The sequence below is a fragment of the Carassius auratus genome, chromosome 50 (genome assembly GCF_003368295.1).
Source record: "Carassius auratus strain Wakin chromosome 50, ASM336829v1, whole genome shotgun sequence".
Taxonomy (NCBI): Eukaryota; Metazoa; Chordata; class Actinopteri; order Cypriniformes; family Cyprinidae; genus Carassius; species Carassius auratus.
In genome coordinates, this window is record NC_039292.1 from 18,339,535 (window position 1) to 18,356,651 (window position 17,117).

A 17,117-nucleotide genomic window follows, 5' to 3' on the forward strand; every position below is an offset into this window, starting at 1 on the left:
TACATTATTATAACAGACTCACTGACTCATAATCGATTTCCTCTCAGAACAGAGCAGCTCCATCAGCAGATGTTCAGCGTCCTCACAGGAGCTTCATGAGACAGTAAAACTACACAGAGTCATGTGAGGTTCATAATTTGACTACACAGTCTAGTTTCATTATTTCCTTCATCTGCAGGTGTTTAACGGTCCACTGAGTGACATTTGATTATAAAATTTGAGCTTGAGTTCTGGGGCCTCATTTATAAAAATGTGTAGATTTCTGTAATGCCCCAATAAACGATTTATAAAACTATCCATGCACAAAAAACATTTCCCTAAATGCATCAATCTTTATAATTCTCAGTGCATTATAAATTCAAGCACAATGTGAACAAAACCATCAAACTACAGAACAGCCACAAACATCCCTTCAAGTTTCTGAAGTAAAGCTCTCATCATGATTAAACTCAGGAATTAATTCATTCCAGTGACATACTTTTCACAAAGCATATATTGGTGAATATTGTGATTATCTATTTTTATCTTTACTCTTTACATTTTTATAAACAATGTTGGATTATTTTTATTATAATGCATGCAAAACACCTAAGGACATTTCATATCATTTCACACACACACACACACACACACACACACACACACACACACACACACACACACACACGCGCACACACACACACACACATATAGATAGATTTATATATTTTGAAAATATTTTATATATTTTATATGAGCTTTGAAAAAGGCATATATTAAAAATAAAATAATAATAATATTAATCTGTGGTATTAAACTTCCCTGCTGCTTTTATAATATAACTTCTAATGCCAACTGCCAAATATGATACTTAAGCGTCTAAATTAATACAATTATGAACACACATAGAAAAGAGAGAAAGTAGGGATTTTTTTTTTCTTTTGTAAGTAGTAATTTTATTATTACTTTTAAACATATCTTTTTACAAATTTTTCACCATCAAGTGTTAGTCACTGTCAATACCAAATGGCTGGAATGCAGAAATTCTAATATATATATATATATATATATATATATATATATATATATATATATATATATATATATATATATATATATATATATATATATATATATTACAGTAGAAAAAGTGGTGACAATTCATAAAAATCTTTCCTATTTCCCACTACACTGTAAAAAATATCTACTTGGTTCTACTTAAAATCATAAGTTAAGCAGCTGCCTCAAAATTTCAATTAAAAACAAAATGGATTAATGAATTGTTTTAACTCATTATTTTGAGTCTTCTTAAGCTGTGAATTGCCTTCTGCAAGTCAACATGACTATACAATTATTGTTGTTTCAACTTTGCTATGCAAGTTCAAAATAAAGTGAACTCATTAATGAGCATTCTGTTAACTTATCCCCATTAGTGGGTTCAACTTAGTAATTTCAATTAAGTAATGTCTTTGAATTAGTGTATCAAGTTAAGATGATCTTAAAGAATGTCTTGTTTTAACTCAAGTATAAAAACAGACAAATGGAGTACGCAATTTGTAATCCGGGAAAACTGTCAGTAGTAACTGTCTATGATCCGATATTTTGGACTGCAAATAACACAGGGAGTCTTCAGTGTGATTTGGAGTCGCTAAGAGCTCAACCAAGTCTTTCAGCTCAAGGATTACTTCCCATGTTTGATCCCCTTCTGGAACACGGTGGCCGATGATAAGGGTAAGGAAACGCACAAGACTCCAATTTTCGTGGCCGTTACCACCTACAGTTCCACTCTTTTGAAAAGTTGAAGGAATTTTCTGAGGACAATTTGTCTTATCTGAGAATTTAAAAGGGAAGCTCTGTATTTCACTATTAAGCTCTTCTAATGTGAAATACTTCTTTGAAATCAAATTTGCAAGGCAAAGACTTAGTTCTACAGGCACAATCCCTTCCAGCACATCATGTAAAAAATCAGGTGGAAAGCCTGTGCATGTGTGAAAACCTTTCAGGCTGTTGAGAGGGCAGTCTTGTTTCACACCATCAACAGATGCAAGGTCCCTCTGCTTCAAGACACTTACAGCTTCATCAAATGATTCTGGAGACCTTAAAACAAAGTTCCCAGTTCTAACATCACACGTTTGTATGTCTTGACGACTAGCTAGACAAAACCTACAAAACTTCTCAACATTGAAAGACTCTTGGAATCCACCTAAGGAATGTGCTGTCAAGTTGTCAGCAGCAACGAACAAGATGGTGCCTTTAACATTACACCCTAGTTTTTCTACGAACACACCTACTGTTTCAAGACATTTAATATCTTCAATCAGTGGCTTCAAAACACGATCATAACCATAAATCCTTACATGCTCAGCCTTGCACAGTAAAGCAAGGTAGATTGAGGACAATGCTGACTTGTATCTAGAGGGTAAATTGCCAATAACCCAATACACACCACAGACTTTATGTTTTTTTTTTTTTTTTTTTGATGTGCCCAAGGGATTGCAGATTTCAAAGTCGTCAATATACAAAGTAATAGCTACACTTAGTTCTTGACCTGAGAGGATTCCATTCGATTTATAGAACTCACCATCCAGAAAAGACTTGTAGTAGCCAGACTGTTCAACAGGTTTATTTTTCCCCAGTGCTTGCAGTACCTCTTCTTTTTTAAGAAGCTCTGAAAGTAACTTTAGAATAAGGATATAGATAACAGTATGAAACTTTTCTTGTCTGTTCAAAAGATATTCGACAGGTTCAATGACACTAAAGTTCTTTTTGTAATATAACTGTCTTTTGTAATCTGTGCCTAAAGATCCTTCTCTTGAAAGTAAATTAAGGGGGTTAGCACTTTGAAATAGTTCCGTCAAGGATGTCAAACATTCCTCAGACGTGCAATTATGCTTCTCCAAAACATTCTTAGTTGACTCCCTAGTTATTTGTCCAGCACATTTTCCAATATCAAACAAATCATCCACAATTTCTTGAATCGCAGACTTTGACACATGAAGGACGGCTTGCAGTCGAAGGAAAAGGGATGCAATTCTGTGCTCAACTGACTTCTGTGTAGGCTGAGAGTCAGGTTCAGTCACTGAAACAACTGGTGACTCTAAATCAAAGTTATCCTGTTCATCGTTTACAGAAGCTTGACTTTGACAATGAATAATAAGTTCAGGTTTGAAATTATTGAATGTAAAAGACTGATGATATCGGCTTCTGTGAGCAGAAAAAGTTGAGGCTACTCTAGATGTAAAACAGCACCCCACAAATGGGCAATTCACAGTCTCTCTTTTTAGCAAATGTCCCTTTAAATGAAGAAAATAATGTTTGATATTGCTTGGCGCTGAAAAAGTACAAAGTTCACAACGAAGTTTAGCAACGGGACTGGTTCCTTGTTTGTGGTCCGTCAAATGTTTTAAAAGTTCCACATGGGATTGAAAGACGGTAAGACAATTCGGGTAAATACAACTAAAACCTGTTCTTCCACGTCCATGCTTGTCCTTGTAATGATTCACTATAATCTTTTCAATGTACGAGGTAAATTTGCAAAATTTACAAGTCCACTTCATCAAATGAGTAGTTGAGCCTGGTAAATCATAAAACACCTAAAACACACAAAATAGAAGAAAAGTTTTAGCTGCTAAGTGATGTGAATTGTAAAAATTAACAAGAGCACATTTCTAGTTAAGTCTAACTAGCAAATTGGATGTATGAATTTTTGGACTGCTCTTTAGTTCTAGGTTACGTGACCGATGTTCTGTAATCAGAAACAATGAGCTTGCAGCAACCGAGCAGCTGCTAATAATCTAGCACCAAGTTAGTTTGTTATTATCGCCGCCATGATCGACAGGCAGCTAACGTTACTCGGCTCGCACTCAAGCGTACCCCATCAAGAACAACAGCCTCCGTGGTTCTCCAAAATTATTTTGCAGCCCTGGCCATTAACATACACTACTGTTCAAAAGTTAGGGGTCAGTAAGAATTTTAATGTTTTTAAAAGTAGTATCTTCTGCTCACCAAGGCTACATTTATTTGATAAAAAAAAAAAAAAAAAAAAAAAGAAAGTAATATTGTGAAATATTATTCCAATTTAAAACAGCTGTTTTCTATTTTAATTTTAACTGTAATTTACTCCTGTGATCAAAGCTGAATTTTTAGCATCATTCCTCCATTTTTTTATTGTCACATGATCTTCAGAAATCATTCTAATGAGGATTTGATGCTCAAGAAACATTTCTGATTATTATGTTGAAAACAGTTGTGTACATTTTTTTTTCTCAAAATTTTTTGAGTAGAAAGAACAGCATTTATTTAAAATAGAATATTTTCTAACATTATAAAATGACTTTACTGTAACTTTTGATCAGTTTAACTAAATTAATAGAAGTATTGCTTTATTTTATTTCCCCCAAAAATAAAATAAACATTCTTACTGACCCAAAACTTTTAAACAGTAGTGTTTAATGTTACAAAAGCTTTAGATTTCAGATAAATGCTGTTCTTTTGAACTTTCTATTCATCAAACACACAACTGTTTTAAACATTGATAATAATCAGAAATGTTTCTTGAGCAGTAAATCATCATATTATTCTGATTTCTGAAGATCATGTGACACTGAAGACTGGAGGAATGATGCTGAAAATACAGCGGAGCATCACAGAAATAAATTACAGTTTAAAATATATTAAAATAGAAAACAGCTGTTTTAAATTGGAATAATTTCACAATATTACTGTTTTTGTTTGTATTTTTAATCAAATAAATGCAACCTTTGTGAGCAGGAGATAACGTTATTACTTTTAAAAACAAAAAATCTGACTGAACCCAAACTTTTGAACGGTATTGGGCCTTGACATATGGTCTATCAGAAATGGTGTTTTCTACAATGAAAACTGGTATCGTCTCAGATAAAGCTTTATCAACCGTCTCTGACTGAACTGCTAGCAAACGTGTTCTAGCTAACGTTAATGGTCGCTGAAATGTGCCTCGTTTAAATGACATCACAGTTGTTGCACATATCAAAGGGTAACGATGGCTAACGTTAATCACGTTGTTGGCTTAATCACGCACATTCTTAAAATCTACAAAACACGAACACTTACCAATAGCGAACTTGTGCACGCCAAACCGACTCGTCTTGTCTGACGGAAAAATTAGGCACCCGGCCGACTGATTGCTTGCTGGCGCGTAATCTTGTTCGTCTCGAGGCCTGGCTTCGTTGGTCGTTCCCCGCACAATCTGCAACACGCCAAAGACTTGTACTCCACTCAATTTAAAATGGCAAGTTCATTCAAGCACCTGGTTTGTATTTTTAATCAAATAAACGCAGCCTTGGTGAGGAGATATTTCTTTTAAAAATATAAAAAATCTGACTGAACCCAAACTTTTGAATGGTAACGTTATTGTATTTGGCCTTGACATACGGTCTATCAGAAATTGTGTTTTCTAACGTTACAATGAAAACTGGTATTGTCTCAGATAAAGCTTTATCAACCGTCTCTGACTGAACTAAAAAACTGAACTGCTAGCAAACGTGTTCTAGCTAACGTTAACAGTCGCTGAAATGTGCCTCGCTTAAATGACATCACAGTTGTTGCACATATCAAAAGGTAACGACAGCGCACATTAAAATCTACAAAACACGAACACTTACCAATAGCGAACTTGTTCACGCAATCCCGACTTGTCTTGTCTGACGAAAAAATAAGGCACCTGGCCGACTTAAGTTTGATTGATTGCTTGCTGGCGCGTAAACTTGTTCGTCTCGAGGCCTGGCTTCATTGGTACGTTAGTTCCCCGCACATGCGCAAAGAGCTGTCCTCCACTCAATCTGCAACACTCCCACTCAGTTTAAAATGGCAAGTTCATTCAAGCACCTGGAATTTGTGATTCATTGAAGTAACTTATGAACCTATATTGGAAGATTGAAAACTCAAACAATTGAGTTGAAATTTCAAAACACATTTTTTATGTTTGATTTAATGACATCATCAGATCATTTTTTACAGTGTATTTTTTAAAGAATCGCTACTCTGTGTGACTCCTCTCCATCCTGAACTTCAGACTGATACATTTACACTAGTGTTTTCTTTTTAAAACACATAACTTTTGTCATGGTTACGCCTGTTGTTCACACTACTCTGGTGTTTTTGACCTTAAATATACTAGTGATGAGAAGTTCAGATCATTATATCCAAATTCCCCAACACATCTTTTTACTCAAACATTGATTGTGTCATATAAACTATAATGCAAACAAGACATAATTATAAGAAACACCTCTCGAGTCTTCAGACTTGAGTCGTTCGTTCATCACGTGACAGCTCCATAGACCAGAGGATATGCAGTCTTCACAGAAAAAGAATTGATTAGTTCACCTCTCGAGTCTTCGGGTTAAAGTTGTTTGCTCTTTTGTCCTGTGACAGATTCCTGAATCAGTATCTTGTAACGTTGTGTTATATTTAGGAATTATCAAAGTGATTTCCCCCATCATACAGAAAGTTTGTAAGACTCGAGAGATGAACTAATAATTTCTATAGATCCTATTGGATGTTGCGCATCCACGGTCAACTCGAAATAAATCGAATCCCTCGCTCAGACAACTCATCATTATCAAAGATTTATTCAAAATGAACAGATTGTTCAAGAACGACCCATCACTAAAACGGACAAAAATGATGGCAGCTGCCCATATTCTCTCTGCGTATCCCTGACAACCGTGTAAACAATAACATCTTGCACATCGTTGTACCTGCAAGAATGGTCATGTGACATGCGTTTTCAGTTGTGTTGTGTGAATGGCCACACATTAGGGCCGCCACTGCATGTTAGTGATATTTAATATAATTAGGTTTATTATCGTCCCAGTAAAATAATCATTCATTGTAGAAAGTGTCTGATTTCTGTAGTTTACATTCATCACTAAGTATTAAAGAAAGCACTCAGTTTCTAATGTTTTGTAGAACATGAACATGCATGAAGAAATCAATCTGAGGTCTGAGACTGACAGCTGTCTGTTCTGTGTGTGAAGAGCATTTACATAGAGACACTTTGCATGAGAGTTTATAGTGCTGTGAGTTTAACACTTCATGACTGAGAGCAGAACAGAACACAATCTTCATCATCACACAAGACACAACAACAACAATGAACAACATCATCATCCTCATCTGGACTCTCACACTGTTCGCTCAAGGTTTGTAGTAAAACTTTCATGAAAACGATTAATTATTTTAAAATGTGAAAATATACATAATACATAATTTTTATACTTCATTCCTTTCTTTCAGAGAGTAGAGGACAGTACACTGTAACTCAGAGTCCATCAATAACAGCAGCTCAACCAGGACAAGAAGTCAGAATAAACTGTAAAAGCAGCAGTAATGTCTACAGTGATAGTAATGGCCTATGGATGAGCTGGTATTTACAGAAACCTGGAGAAGCTCCTAAACTCCTCATATATTATGCAACAAGCCGTTACACTGGAACTCCATCTAGATTCAGTGGCAGTGGATCTAACAGTGATTTCACTCTGACCATCAGTGGAGTCCAGACTGAAGATACAGGAGATTATTACTGTCAGAGTTTTCACTATCCAAACAGTAAACGTGTGTTCACACAGTGATAAAGAGTCGTACAAAAACCTCCGTCAGTCAGAGTCACAGTGACTGCACTGATACAGCTGAGAGATACTGCAGCTGCTGATGAACACAATCACACACAACACTGATCAACACAAACACTAATAACACAATATCATCACAATCAACATTTATCTTGTATTTCTGAAGAGAATGAGTCAGTGTTTTAATATAATCATCATGTTTCATGTGTAATATATTAATACAGTCAATCAAACTGAACAGACTGCATTCAGTCACTTCTGTTGTCTGGACGTGATGCTTTCTATTTGAACCACAGAAAGATTTACAATATTACATAGTTGCAGTCAAAATGATTCATTCTTGATGTATGGTTATTATTACTTGTATAAAAATGTTTATATATGTTCACCCTCTCATGGTGAGTCTGTCTGTGTCCTGCTTGACTACAGCAGAAGTGAAACTGGTCTGTTTCAGTTCAGATCATGTAACCAATCAAAATGAGACACTGGGAGTGTGGACTGAAAATCTCATTTACATTGTGAGTGTGGAGTGATTGTGATCCTCTCAGAATAGAGCAGCTCTGTCTCCAGAGACCATGTTCAAACCTCAAGAGCTTTATTTGACTAGATTTACTGCTACTGATCGAGCTTCTGAAAAACACCTGGACAAACACTACATGCATCTTCATCTGTTAGTTGAATGATGTTGTCAGACACAAATGGAGTTTGTTGAGAAGCTTTATTGAATGTTGCAGCAAACACAGCAGATTGAAAGATCAGCCAGTGCTTTGACACTAGAGCTCTCTTTCAGTATTGAGTTGTAAATGACTACAGCTGCAGCACTAGACTCATGTGAATCCTGCCTGACACAGGACACTCAGATACACTCATCTTCAGGAGAGAGCAGCGCTCACTGGAGAAACATCAGCACTGCGAGCGACTAACAGCGACTCTTGTGGAACGAGGCCTCATGAGGAGCTCCATCATGTGTTACTCTGCAGACGTACAGCTCTCCCTCTTCCCAGCGTGCTTTGCTGAGGGTCAGGACACTACTGCGGCTGTAGCGGCCGTCCTGCTCGCTCTCTGCGCTGGTCACAACCCCCTCGGTGACCTCTGAGCCGTCCAGTGTCCAGCTCACCAGCGCCCCCTGTGGAGAGTAAGAGCTGAGCAGACAGAGCAGTGCGGCTGAGTCTCCAGAGATCTGCAGAGAAGAGGGCGGCAGCAGAGACACTGAGGGCTTCACTGTGGGACCAGCTGCAGGAGACAAACACAACACATTCACAAACACAGAGAAAACACACTGCAGCTCCAGCACTCTTCTGCCCTGCAACATTCACATCATTTCAACATGACTTCAGCAGCAGACGTGTGAGATGCAGTAACAATCACAACAATCTCATCATTCATCTTATTCAACATCACTGCAGCTGATATATACACAATATACAAACTACACAATCACTATATACATATTATACTATATAAACGAAACATCATAAAATGAAACCAAATGTACAATGACACTGATTGGTATAATTTCAGTATAATTTAATATATTGTCATAAAGTTCTTACATTATATCTTACTTGAACTAAAAATGTTCTTACAGACTTTTGTTTTTACTCTTTTTTTTTACACTTTTTAAACTATTACAATGCAAATGCAAATTATTTCATAATATTTTAAAAACAATTCTAAACATTCATATATTTTGTATTTTGTATGTTTTTTAATGCACAATGAGCAAAAGATATTAAAAATATTTGAACTACAAAAGCTATATTTGCATTCTGATGACAAATCTCTTTTTTTCATGTATAATATCTACAAAAAAAAAGGAACTTTATATGATCAGTGTAAAAACGCATGAAAATAAATCAGCATTTTGTCAAACTTAATGATACAAATTATAAAACTTAAAGTGAGACATTATAGTAATGTGTTTGGACAATAATTGTTTGCTGAGTATATATACAGTTATTTTGAAGCTCTTAAGGTGACAATAAAATAATTTCTATTAAACATTAAAATCATTTAAACAACATTTCAACAATTTTGTACACGACAGTTAAAAGAGCCAGACTTACCGAGCACCAGTTTAGTTCCTCCACCGAAAGTGTACCACAGTGATACAATCGAATGAAACACTCGAACAAAAACCTCTATTCCACTCGAGTGAACACAAACTCCAGCAGAGAGAGAGAAACAACACTTCAACACACTGAGAGCACAAACACCTCAGCTGCTGACAACAGTCAGATATTTAGTTTGACAAAATACTTTCCATGAAGTAAGAACAAAGACAAAAATGTTTCTAAACATTTGTTATTGCTTGATAAACAATGAGAATCTTTTCATAATCAGTGGAAGTTTGTAAAATTTACAATACATGATTCAGTTTGAATTAATATCTTACATTTCTCACTCATTATCATGTCATCTGCTTACATCATTTTATTTTAAAGAAATATAATTGATGACCTCTGAGATGACCTTTGACCTCTTTCATCATGGATGATGTCATGGAGTTTCTCATAATGATTCTTCTGTTGTTCATATGAAGCTCAATCATGATTCACAGAGAAACCTGCAGCTTCAGACAAAATAATCAAGACTCATTTGTTCATGTAACATTTTTATTAAAAAAAGGAAGCAAAGAAAAGAAAAGAAAAGAAAAGAAAAGAAGAGAAAAGAAAAGAAAAGAAAAGAAGAGAAAAGAAAAAAAGAAAAAGGTGTCTGGGCTTGTAGGGAGTCTCCAGTTAAAACTAAAGTTTCCGTCTGTCATCATCTTTAACAGAATGTTTTCTGTCCATTTTACAATTTCAGGCTCACTCAAGGATTGATGATAGACAGAGTGACACCATGAACTCTGATTAGATATTATTTACAGTCAGTCCTGATACTTTATGAACAAACTCACAATTCACTCTCTTCTTATAGTGGTGTTGATTCATCTAATAGAATGTATAGAGTAATATATTCTGTAACTCTAGTCTAGTATATCAGTCTTGTAGCAGCTCGATCTGTTGTAAATCCTGCCCACTTCTTTGCATCATCAGCACATGCTTCAGTGCTCTGAGAGAGTTTATAGTGCTGTGAGTTTAACACTTCATGACTGAGAGCAGAACAGAACACAATCTTCATCATCACACAAGACACAACAACAACAATGAACAACATCATCCTCATCTGGACTCTCACACTGTTTGCTCAAGGTTTGTGTAATACAGTTTTAATTATGATTATTTGTGAAAATATTATTCATTTACAGTTGTTTCTTAATGTTATTTTTGTTCTTTCTTTCAGAGAGTAGAGGACAGTACACTGTAACTCAGAGTCCCTCAATAACAGCAGCTCAACCAGGACAAGAAGTCAGAATTAACTGTAAAACCAGCAGTTCAGTGTATGCTAATAATTGTTTAGCCTGGTATTTACAGAAACCTGGAGAAGCTCCTAAACTCCTCATATATTATGCAACAACCCGTTACACTGGAACTCCATCTAGATTCAGTGGCAGTGGATCTAACAGTGATTTCACTCTGACCATCAGTGGAGTCCAGACTGAAGATACAGGACATTATTACTGTCAGAGTTACCACTATATCAGTAATAACTGGGTGTTTACACAGTGATAAAAAGTCGTACAAAAACCTCCATCAGTCAGAGTCACAGTGACTGCACTGATACAGCTGAGAGATACTGCAGCTGCTCATATAAACATAGTCACACACAACACTGATCAGATAAAAAAAAACAACTAATAACACAATATCATGACAGAAGATAAATTATTCCTATTTTGCTCTATTTTAACAATCTAAGCGCATGGTCTAAACCGCACGGTGCAGGTGCACTCAGGGCATGTCCGAATCCACTTTTGCTAGTTTATTAACGGGAAACGGTCAGCGTGCCCAGACGCATAGTCTAAATGTGTTGTCCCTATTCTCTTAATGATTAACGGGTGTTTTGGGGTGTAATCTGAAATGATAAACCAATCAGATTGTCATCTCTCATTCCCATTCCCATTAAATGGGCAGTTGCACTCGTGTCATGGCAGATTTGATATTTACACTGTGGAATTTGAAAGAGCAAGGAATTAGTGCATCTCCGGAGATGAAATGGAGCTGCTCATGCGCAAGCAATATCTTTTATTTTTTTCATAATTAAAAATGTTTGTGTGCTGCTGCCCTGTGTTTTATAAGCAAAGTGAACTGACAGGTTGGGGTGGGCCCAGAGAACTGGGTTAGTTTGGCTGAGAGAAGGTCAGGCATGTTGTTATTGAAGTCCGAACTAAAGTCCACAAATAAAATCCTTGTGTAGTTCCCAGTTCTATCAAGATATTGCAGAACATAATGCAGTCCCATGTTGACTGCATCGTCAGCAGACCTGTTTGCTCTGTAGGCAAACTGAAGATGATCCAGCAAGTGTTCAGTGATGTCTTTTGGATAGGCCAAGACCAGTGTCTCAAGTGCAGATCAGAGAGACTGCATGACTATCTGGGGTATCGTTCAGACACGGTTCAGTCTGCATGTGGACAGGGGGTTACATATTGCTTGACTTTTCAAGAGGAACAATCGCCGACAACTCTGTCCTGTCCGCAAACTATGTTTCACAACATGAGAAGTGACAAGTAAATAACAAGATCACGACTGTGTGACCGGAGTTTTCATGTGAGACCAAATAGTCTGCGCGCTGATTTGTGAAAAATATAAAAAGAAAAAAACATTATGAAAATTAAGTGATAGTCTCTCTAGCTTTGAGTGTTTATACTTCCTTTAGAGCAATTTTCCAGGAGGAATTGATTGGGGAGATGTGGAGAGCAAGAGCAAAGCTTTGTGTTCTTGCAAGAGTTGGAGGTAAATAAATAATTTTGCGATGTGCTGCTGCTGCGGCTGGTCAAGAAAATGCTTCTAATTTGTTCACATTTGATATAATTGTAAATATCTCTATTAAAATACTGATATTCTGGGGCCGTATTCACAAAACATCTTAATAGTTCCTAAATTGCCTATTAAAGATAAACTCTTAAAAATAATGGGCGTGTCAGTCCTAATTTTAGGAGTCCTACATTTTTGAGTATTAATATTTAAAAGAATTTCACAAAGCATTTTAACATTTATATTGTCCAATTACCTGTGGCAGCTGGCTTTCATGGGTTCACACTTACAAATGATTGAATCGAGTAAACAATATATAATTATCGTATTTGTTGTGTTGTCCAAGGGGATCGAGGGCTCCGAGCTTGGAATTTAGCCCAAACCCAAAGTTCTCCCTGTATCCCAAGCCGAGAGTGAGGAGTAGGGTGGTGGCAAGTCGGCTCTAGCCAGGGTACAGGTTCTGGTCATATAATTAGAATATTATCAAAAAGTTAATTTATTTCATTAATTCAGTTAAAAAAGTGAAACTTGTATATTATATTAATTCATTACACACAGACTGCTATATTTTCAAATGTTTATTTCTTTAATTTTTGATGATTACAACTGACAACTAAGGAAAATCCCAAATTTAGTATCTCAGAAAATTTGAATATAAATTAAGACCAATACAAAGAATGGATTTTTAGAAATCTTGGCCAACTAAAAAGTATAAAAAGGAAAAGTATGAGCAAGTACAGCATTCAATACTTAGTTGTGGCTTCTTTTGTCTGAATTACTGCAGCAATGCGGCGTGGCATGGAGTCGATCAGTCTGTGGCACTGCTCAGGTGTTATGAGATCCCAGGTTGCTCTGATAGTGGCCTTCAGCTCTTCTGTGAGGATATTAAGGGTTTATTGAGTAAAGTGAAACCATCCTCAAGCCCGCTTGATGTATTGCCAACTGCATTGCTACTAAATGTGTTTGATTTAGTCTGACCGTATGTTGTTAAACTGATTAATCTTTCCCTTTTAACCCCTTACTAGTAACCCCCCTTTTTTGGTATGGAGACAGAAATGACATACCCAAAATAAAAAGGTTTCTGCTCATGATTCTTTCTGACTAGATACACAATCAACCTTTGTTCACAAAGCTGACACTGTAAAGTTTACTGTTCAGGAATCAGAATCACTCAGACTGTTATGATAATAGAGATATATAAGCTCAAACATAAAAATAAAAATATTAAAAAAATATTTTTTAAATGTATTTTTAAAATTGTTGATGTAGGATATAAGTTTGAAAACACAGTGTAGCTAAGGCCACAAGTCTTCCAAATCGAATCTGTAAAACTGTGAATTTTATTAAATAAATAATTAAATACTTTCTAAGGCCATGTCATGTGTGTTTTTAGAGAAGGCTAATCAGATTGATTTATGGCCCTTGTCATCTCTGAAAGATCTCACATGTAAACTCTCCTGTGTATTTTGTATGTGTGTTGGCTTTGCAAAAATCCCCGATTCATTATAGTATTGTTCTCACCAAACGAGTCTTTCACACCTCCGCCAGGTATGACACATTATCCGCATTATTCTTTTATCATTATTCTTTTGTTTTTATTCCACCTTTATTAGCCTTTATTGTGGTTTTTCAGGCTTTACAAAGACACAAAGCAGCGATCTCACTTCAGTCTCTGTTTGCATTTAGCCCTTATTTATCAAAAGTCTTACTATAAAAATACAACAAAACATTTTCTTACGACCTTACGTGAATTATTGAGACAAAAATGCATTATGAAGAAGAAATGCACCTGCTATTAGTAGCATTGGTGCTAACGTTAGCATCAAGCTACATCAGACAATATATGAAATTATTAGTACACTTTTACTCAAAACTCACTTTAAACCCCGATCGAGTGTTTATAATAACTTCCTTTAGTGATCAGGGGTGGAATTTGGTCGTTTACTGTTGTAAAAATATGTTATTTGTAGCCTTTTTCATCGCTGCACAAGTTAGCATTTCCAATGTACATTTTCGGGGTTTTTTTTATAAAAACGCCCCAGATCTCAAGAAAATCTCATACCAAGCTTTACTATCGTAATCGCGGATTAGACAGAGGTGTTTCAGTGTTGTTTTGGCCAGATAACTACCAGGAAGTGTGCAGGAAGCATGTGACACGATGTGGTGGTGTCCGGTTATGACACTCTAAGATTGACAATGCACTCTAAAAACTAATTCAGAGGACCTTTAGTCATTACTTAAATATATACATTGTTGTGAAATAAAAAATCAAGTTCTGAGATATTGTTAGACTTTTTAATTATAATTGTTATTTTATTGAGCTGGGATGACACACAAATTATGCCTATTGATGAAATATACTATCATGACTTGTCAGAGTTTAACATTTTCAGTTAATCAAAAAACAATTTAATTTTAAGTTCTGTTAATGTAAAAAACAATTTGATGACGTGTTAACGGGCCACAGTTTCCGCGCGCATGTTCAAGGCCAGACGAGGAGAGGAGCATGTGGTGAATGGTAAGTAATTTTATGCTTAATTACGCATATTCGCATTCGCTCAGGATTCAGTTGGTGATAGCCTACTGTAACCGAATATCGAAATCTGCAAGTTCTTACTCTGAAATTTGAGCAGTTTTGATAGTAACGTTATAGTCTGTGTGCCGTGGTAAAGTTAGCTATAACGTTAGCTGTAGCCTGTCACTGATTGAGTAGCTACACTATTTGTTCAGATATTTTGCTCAAAACCAGTCGGAGTTATGTAGGGCCCTATGAATTCCGTTTTTTTCCCCTAAATTTCGTTTTATTTATTTCTCCAAATTTCGTTTTTTTTCGTTTATTTTTATTTTTTTTTACCTTCTGCTCGTATTTTACCAAAAAGAGTGTGTTTTACAACCTGCTCTCATTGTATGTTAAGAATTAATTTTGAAGAACTGTATTTCATTTAAACGATATGTCTCGAGATAGACATGTAATCAATATTAATAAAAAATGCGCTCGATAAAACGTTCAAGATTGATATATATATATATATATATATATATATATATATATATATATATGTTTTTTTTTTTTTCGTCGGAAGAAACCAGGTTGCGAAGCAAGTTTGTTTGCATGAACAAAGCCATTCGCTCTCTGGTAACCTAGCAACGTAGGGAGTGACACGCTACCAGCCAATAATGTAACGTTAACAGTTTGGTTGCGCCATATCGTTGTCTCATGCTGGATTCTTCAGTTATAGAACCAGCGTGGAGTGATAAGTGGAAAGCCTAATTTGATCGGTGAGTGAGATAAGATTACTGACTGCTGCGCCAATTCTGACAGGAGAGAGAGAGAGAGAGAGAGAGAGAGAGAGAGTGTCCTCCGGCCGCGCGCACGCTCTCACAGTCTTCAAACTGTCTTTCTCTCCCTCCCTCCCGCATATTAATCAAAATGATATTACAATCAAAATCAAGGAGATTTTTCTTTCCCCTGAGTTAACGTTACCTTTGGGTGTGAATTGTACTAAAATAACGTTGCCTTATCTTCTCTGAAAAGCGTGCTGCACATTCAGCTGACATAAACCACACTTTAAATAAACAAACAAAACCTATCCAGTGATGAAATTTTTTCTGTGTTGACACAAATCTTGCGCGATGTTCTAAATACCGGGATAATCACACGTGCTGTCGCCGCGTCATGATAGATGAGGTGCGCCTTATATTTTCCTGCTTTTTTTGTCCTTTGCCAATCACACCTATGAATTAGAGGAAGGTTAAGTTAAAAATAGGGCTGTCAGTAAACTACGGTTCTGTATATTAACTGCAGCTCCATTTGAAAGCAGGTGATGGGGATTTACCGCTAATCATGGAACCGGCTTTACTGACGAGATGCGCATGATCATATCGTTCGATATATTGTCCAGCCCTAGTTAAAAATAAAAATGTTTAAGTGTAATATATTTTTCTCCTGGTCCTTATTTTAAATAGGTCATAAAAAAGATCAATAATTATCGATATCGACCGATATGAAACACTTGTATCGTGATAAAGTTTTCAGCCATATCGCCCACCCTAGATTCAAGTTCTCCGTCGCTACCACGGATTTCCGTCATTCAAACTTCACAGAGGCAATTTACAAAAAAGGGTTGGCTGATTTTTATTGACAGATTGTCACACTCTACAGCCAATGGTATCATTAACAGCGTGAGTGTGCCTGACCAATGACAGTGTAGTGACCATAAATTTCAATTGAATGTCTGATCTGAAGTGATAAGTACACAGGTTAATTTCTAAGAAAATGAATGCTTTACGTTGTATTAGAAAGGACAGTAATGGTAATACAGTTCATTTAAATGTTTTGAAAGGGAAATAAGATGAATTTTACATGTATGTTTAAAAGAGAAATATATTACAATTTTATGGTGCTAAAAAGATAAATAGTGATTGGAAAGCTGTTTAAAATATACATCATTCCTTATAAAAGTCAGTAATTTAATTTGTGCTATTTAAAATACAGATTGTGAATTCATGATGAATAATTGTTTTGTTTGCACTTAAATATCCATCCTCCATGAGCAACCTTTAAAATTTCCCTGACATTTTCGTGTTATAATTTATCTTAATACCAGTATTACAAGGCTTGATTTAAGATTGGACCAAGAGTGGACCAAGGGGTTCAAGTTGAGACTAT

The 17,117-nt window shown here is 35.9% G+C and overlaps 3 gene segments (V, D, J or C); 2 read left to right on the forward strand and 1 right to left on the reverse strand.

Moving 5' to 3' along the window:
* Positions 1 to 7,058: 7,058 nt before the first annotated feature.
* On the forward strand, positions 7,059 to 7,629 carry LOC113066475 (immunoglobulin kappa variable 3-15-like). The segment is given in 2 exon segments: positions 7,059 to 7,163; positions 7,258 to 7,629. Coding segments are annotated over 2 exon segments (384 nt in total).
* A 664-nt stretch (positions 7,630 to 8,293) lies between these two features.
* On the reverse strand, positions 8,294 to 10,143 carry LOC113066420 (immunoglobulin lambda constant 7-like). The segment is given in 3 exon segments: positions 8,294 to 8,825; positions 9,659 to 9,808; positions 10,053 to 10,143. Coding segments are annotated over 3 exon segments (555 nt in total).
* A 566-nt stretch (positions 10,144 to 10,709) lies between these two features.
* Positions 10,710 to 11,291, forward strand: LOC113066476 (immunoglobulin kappa variable 3-15-like). The segment is given in 2 exon segments: positions 10,710 to 10,786; positions 10,878 to 11,291. Coding segments are annotated over 2 exon segments (372 nt in total).
* The last annotated feature ends 5,826 nt before the right edge of the window (positions 11,292 to 17,117 follow it).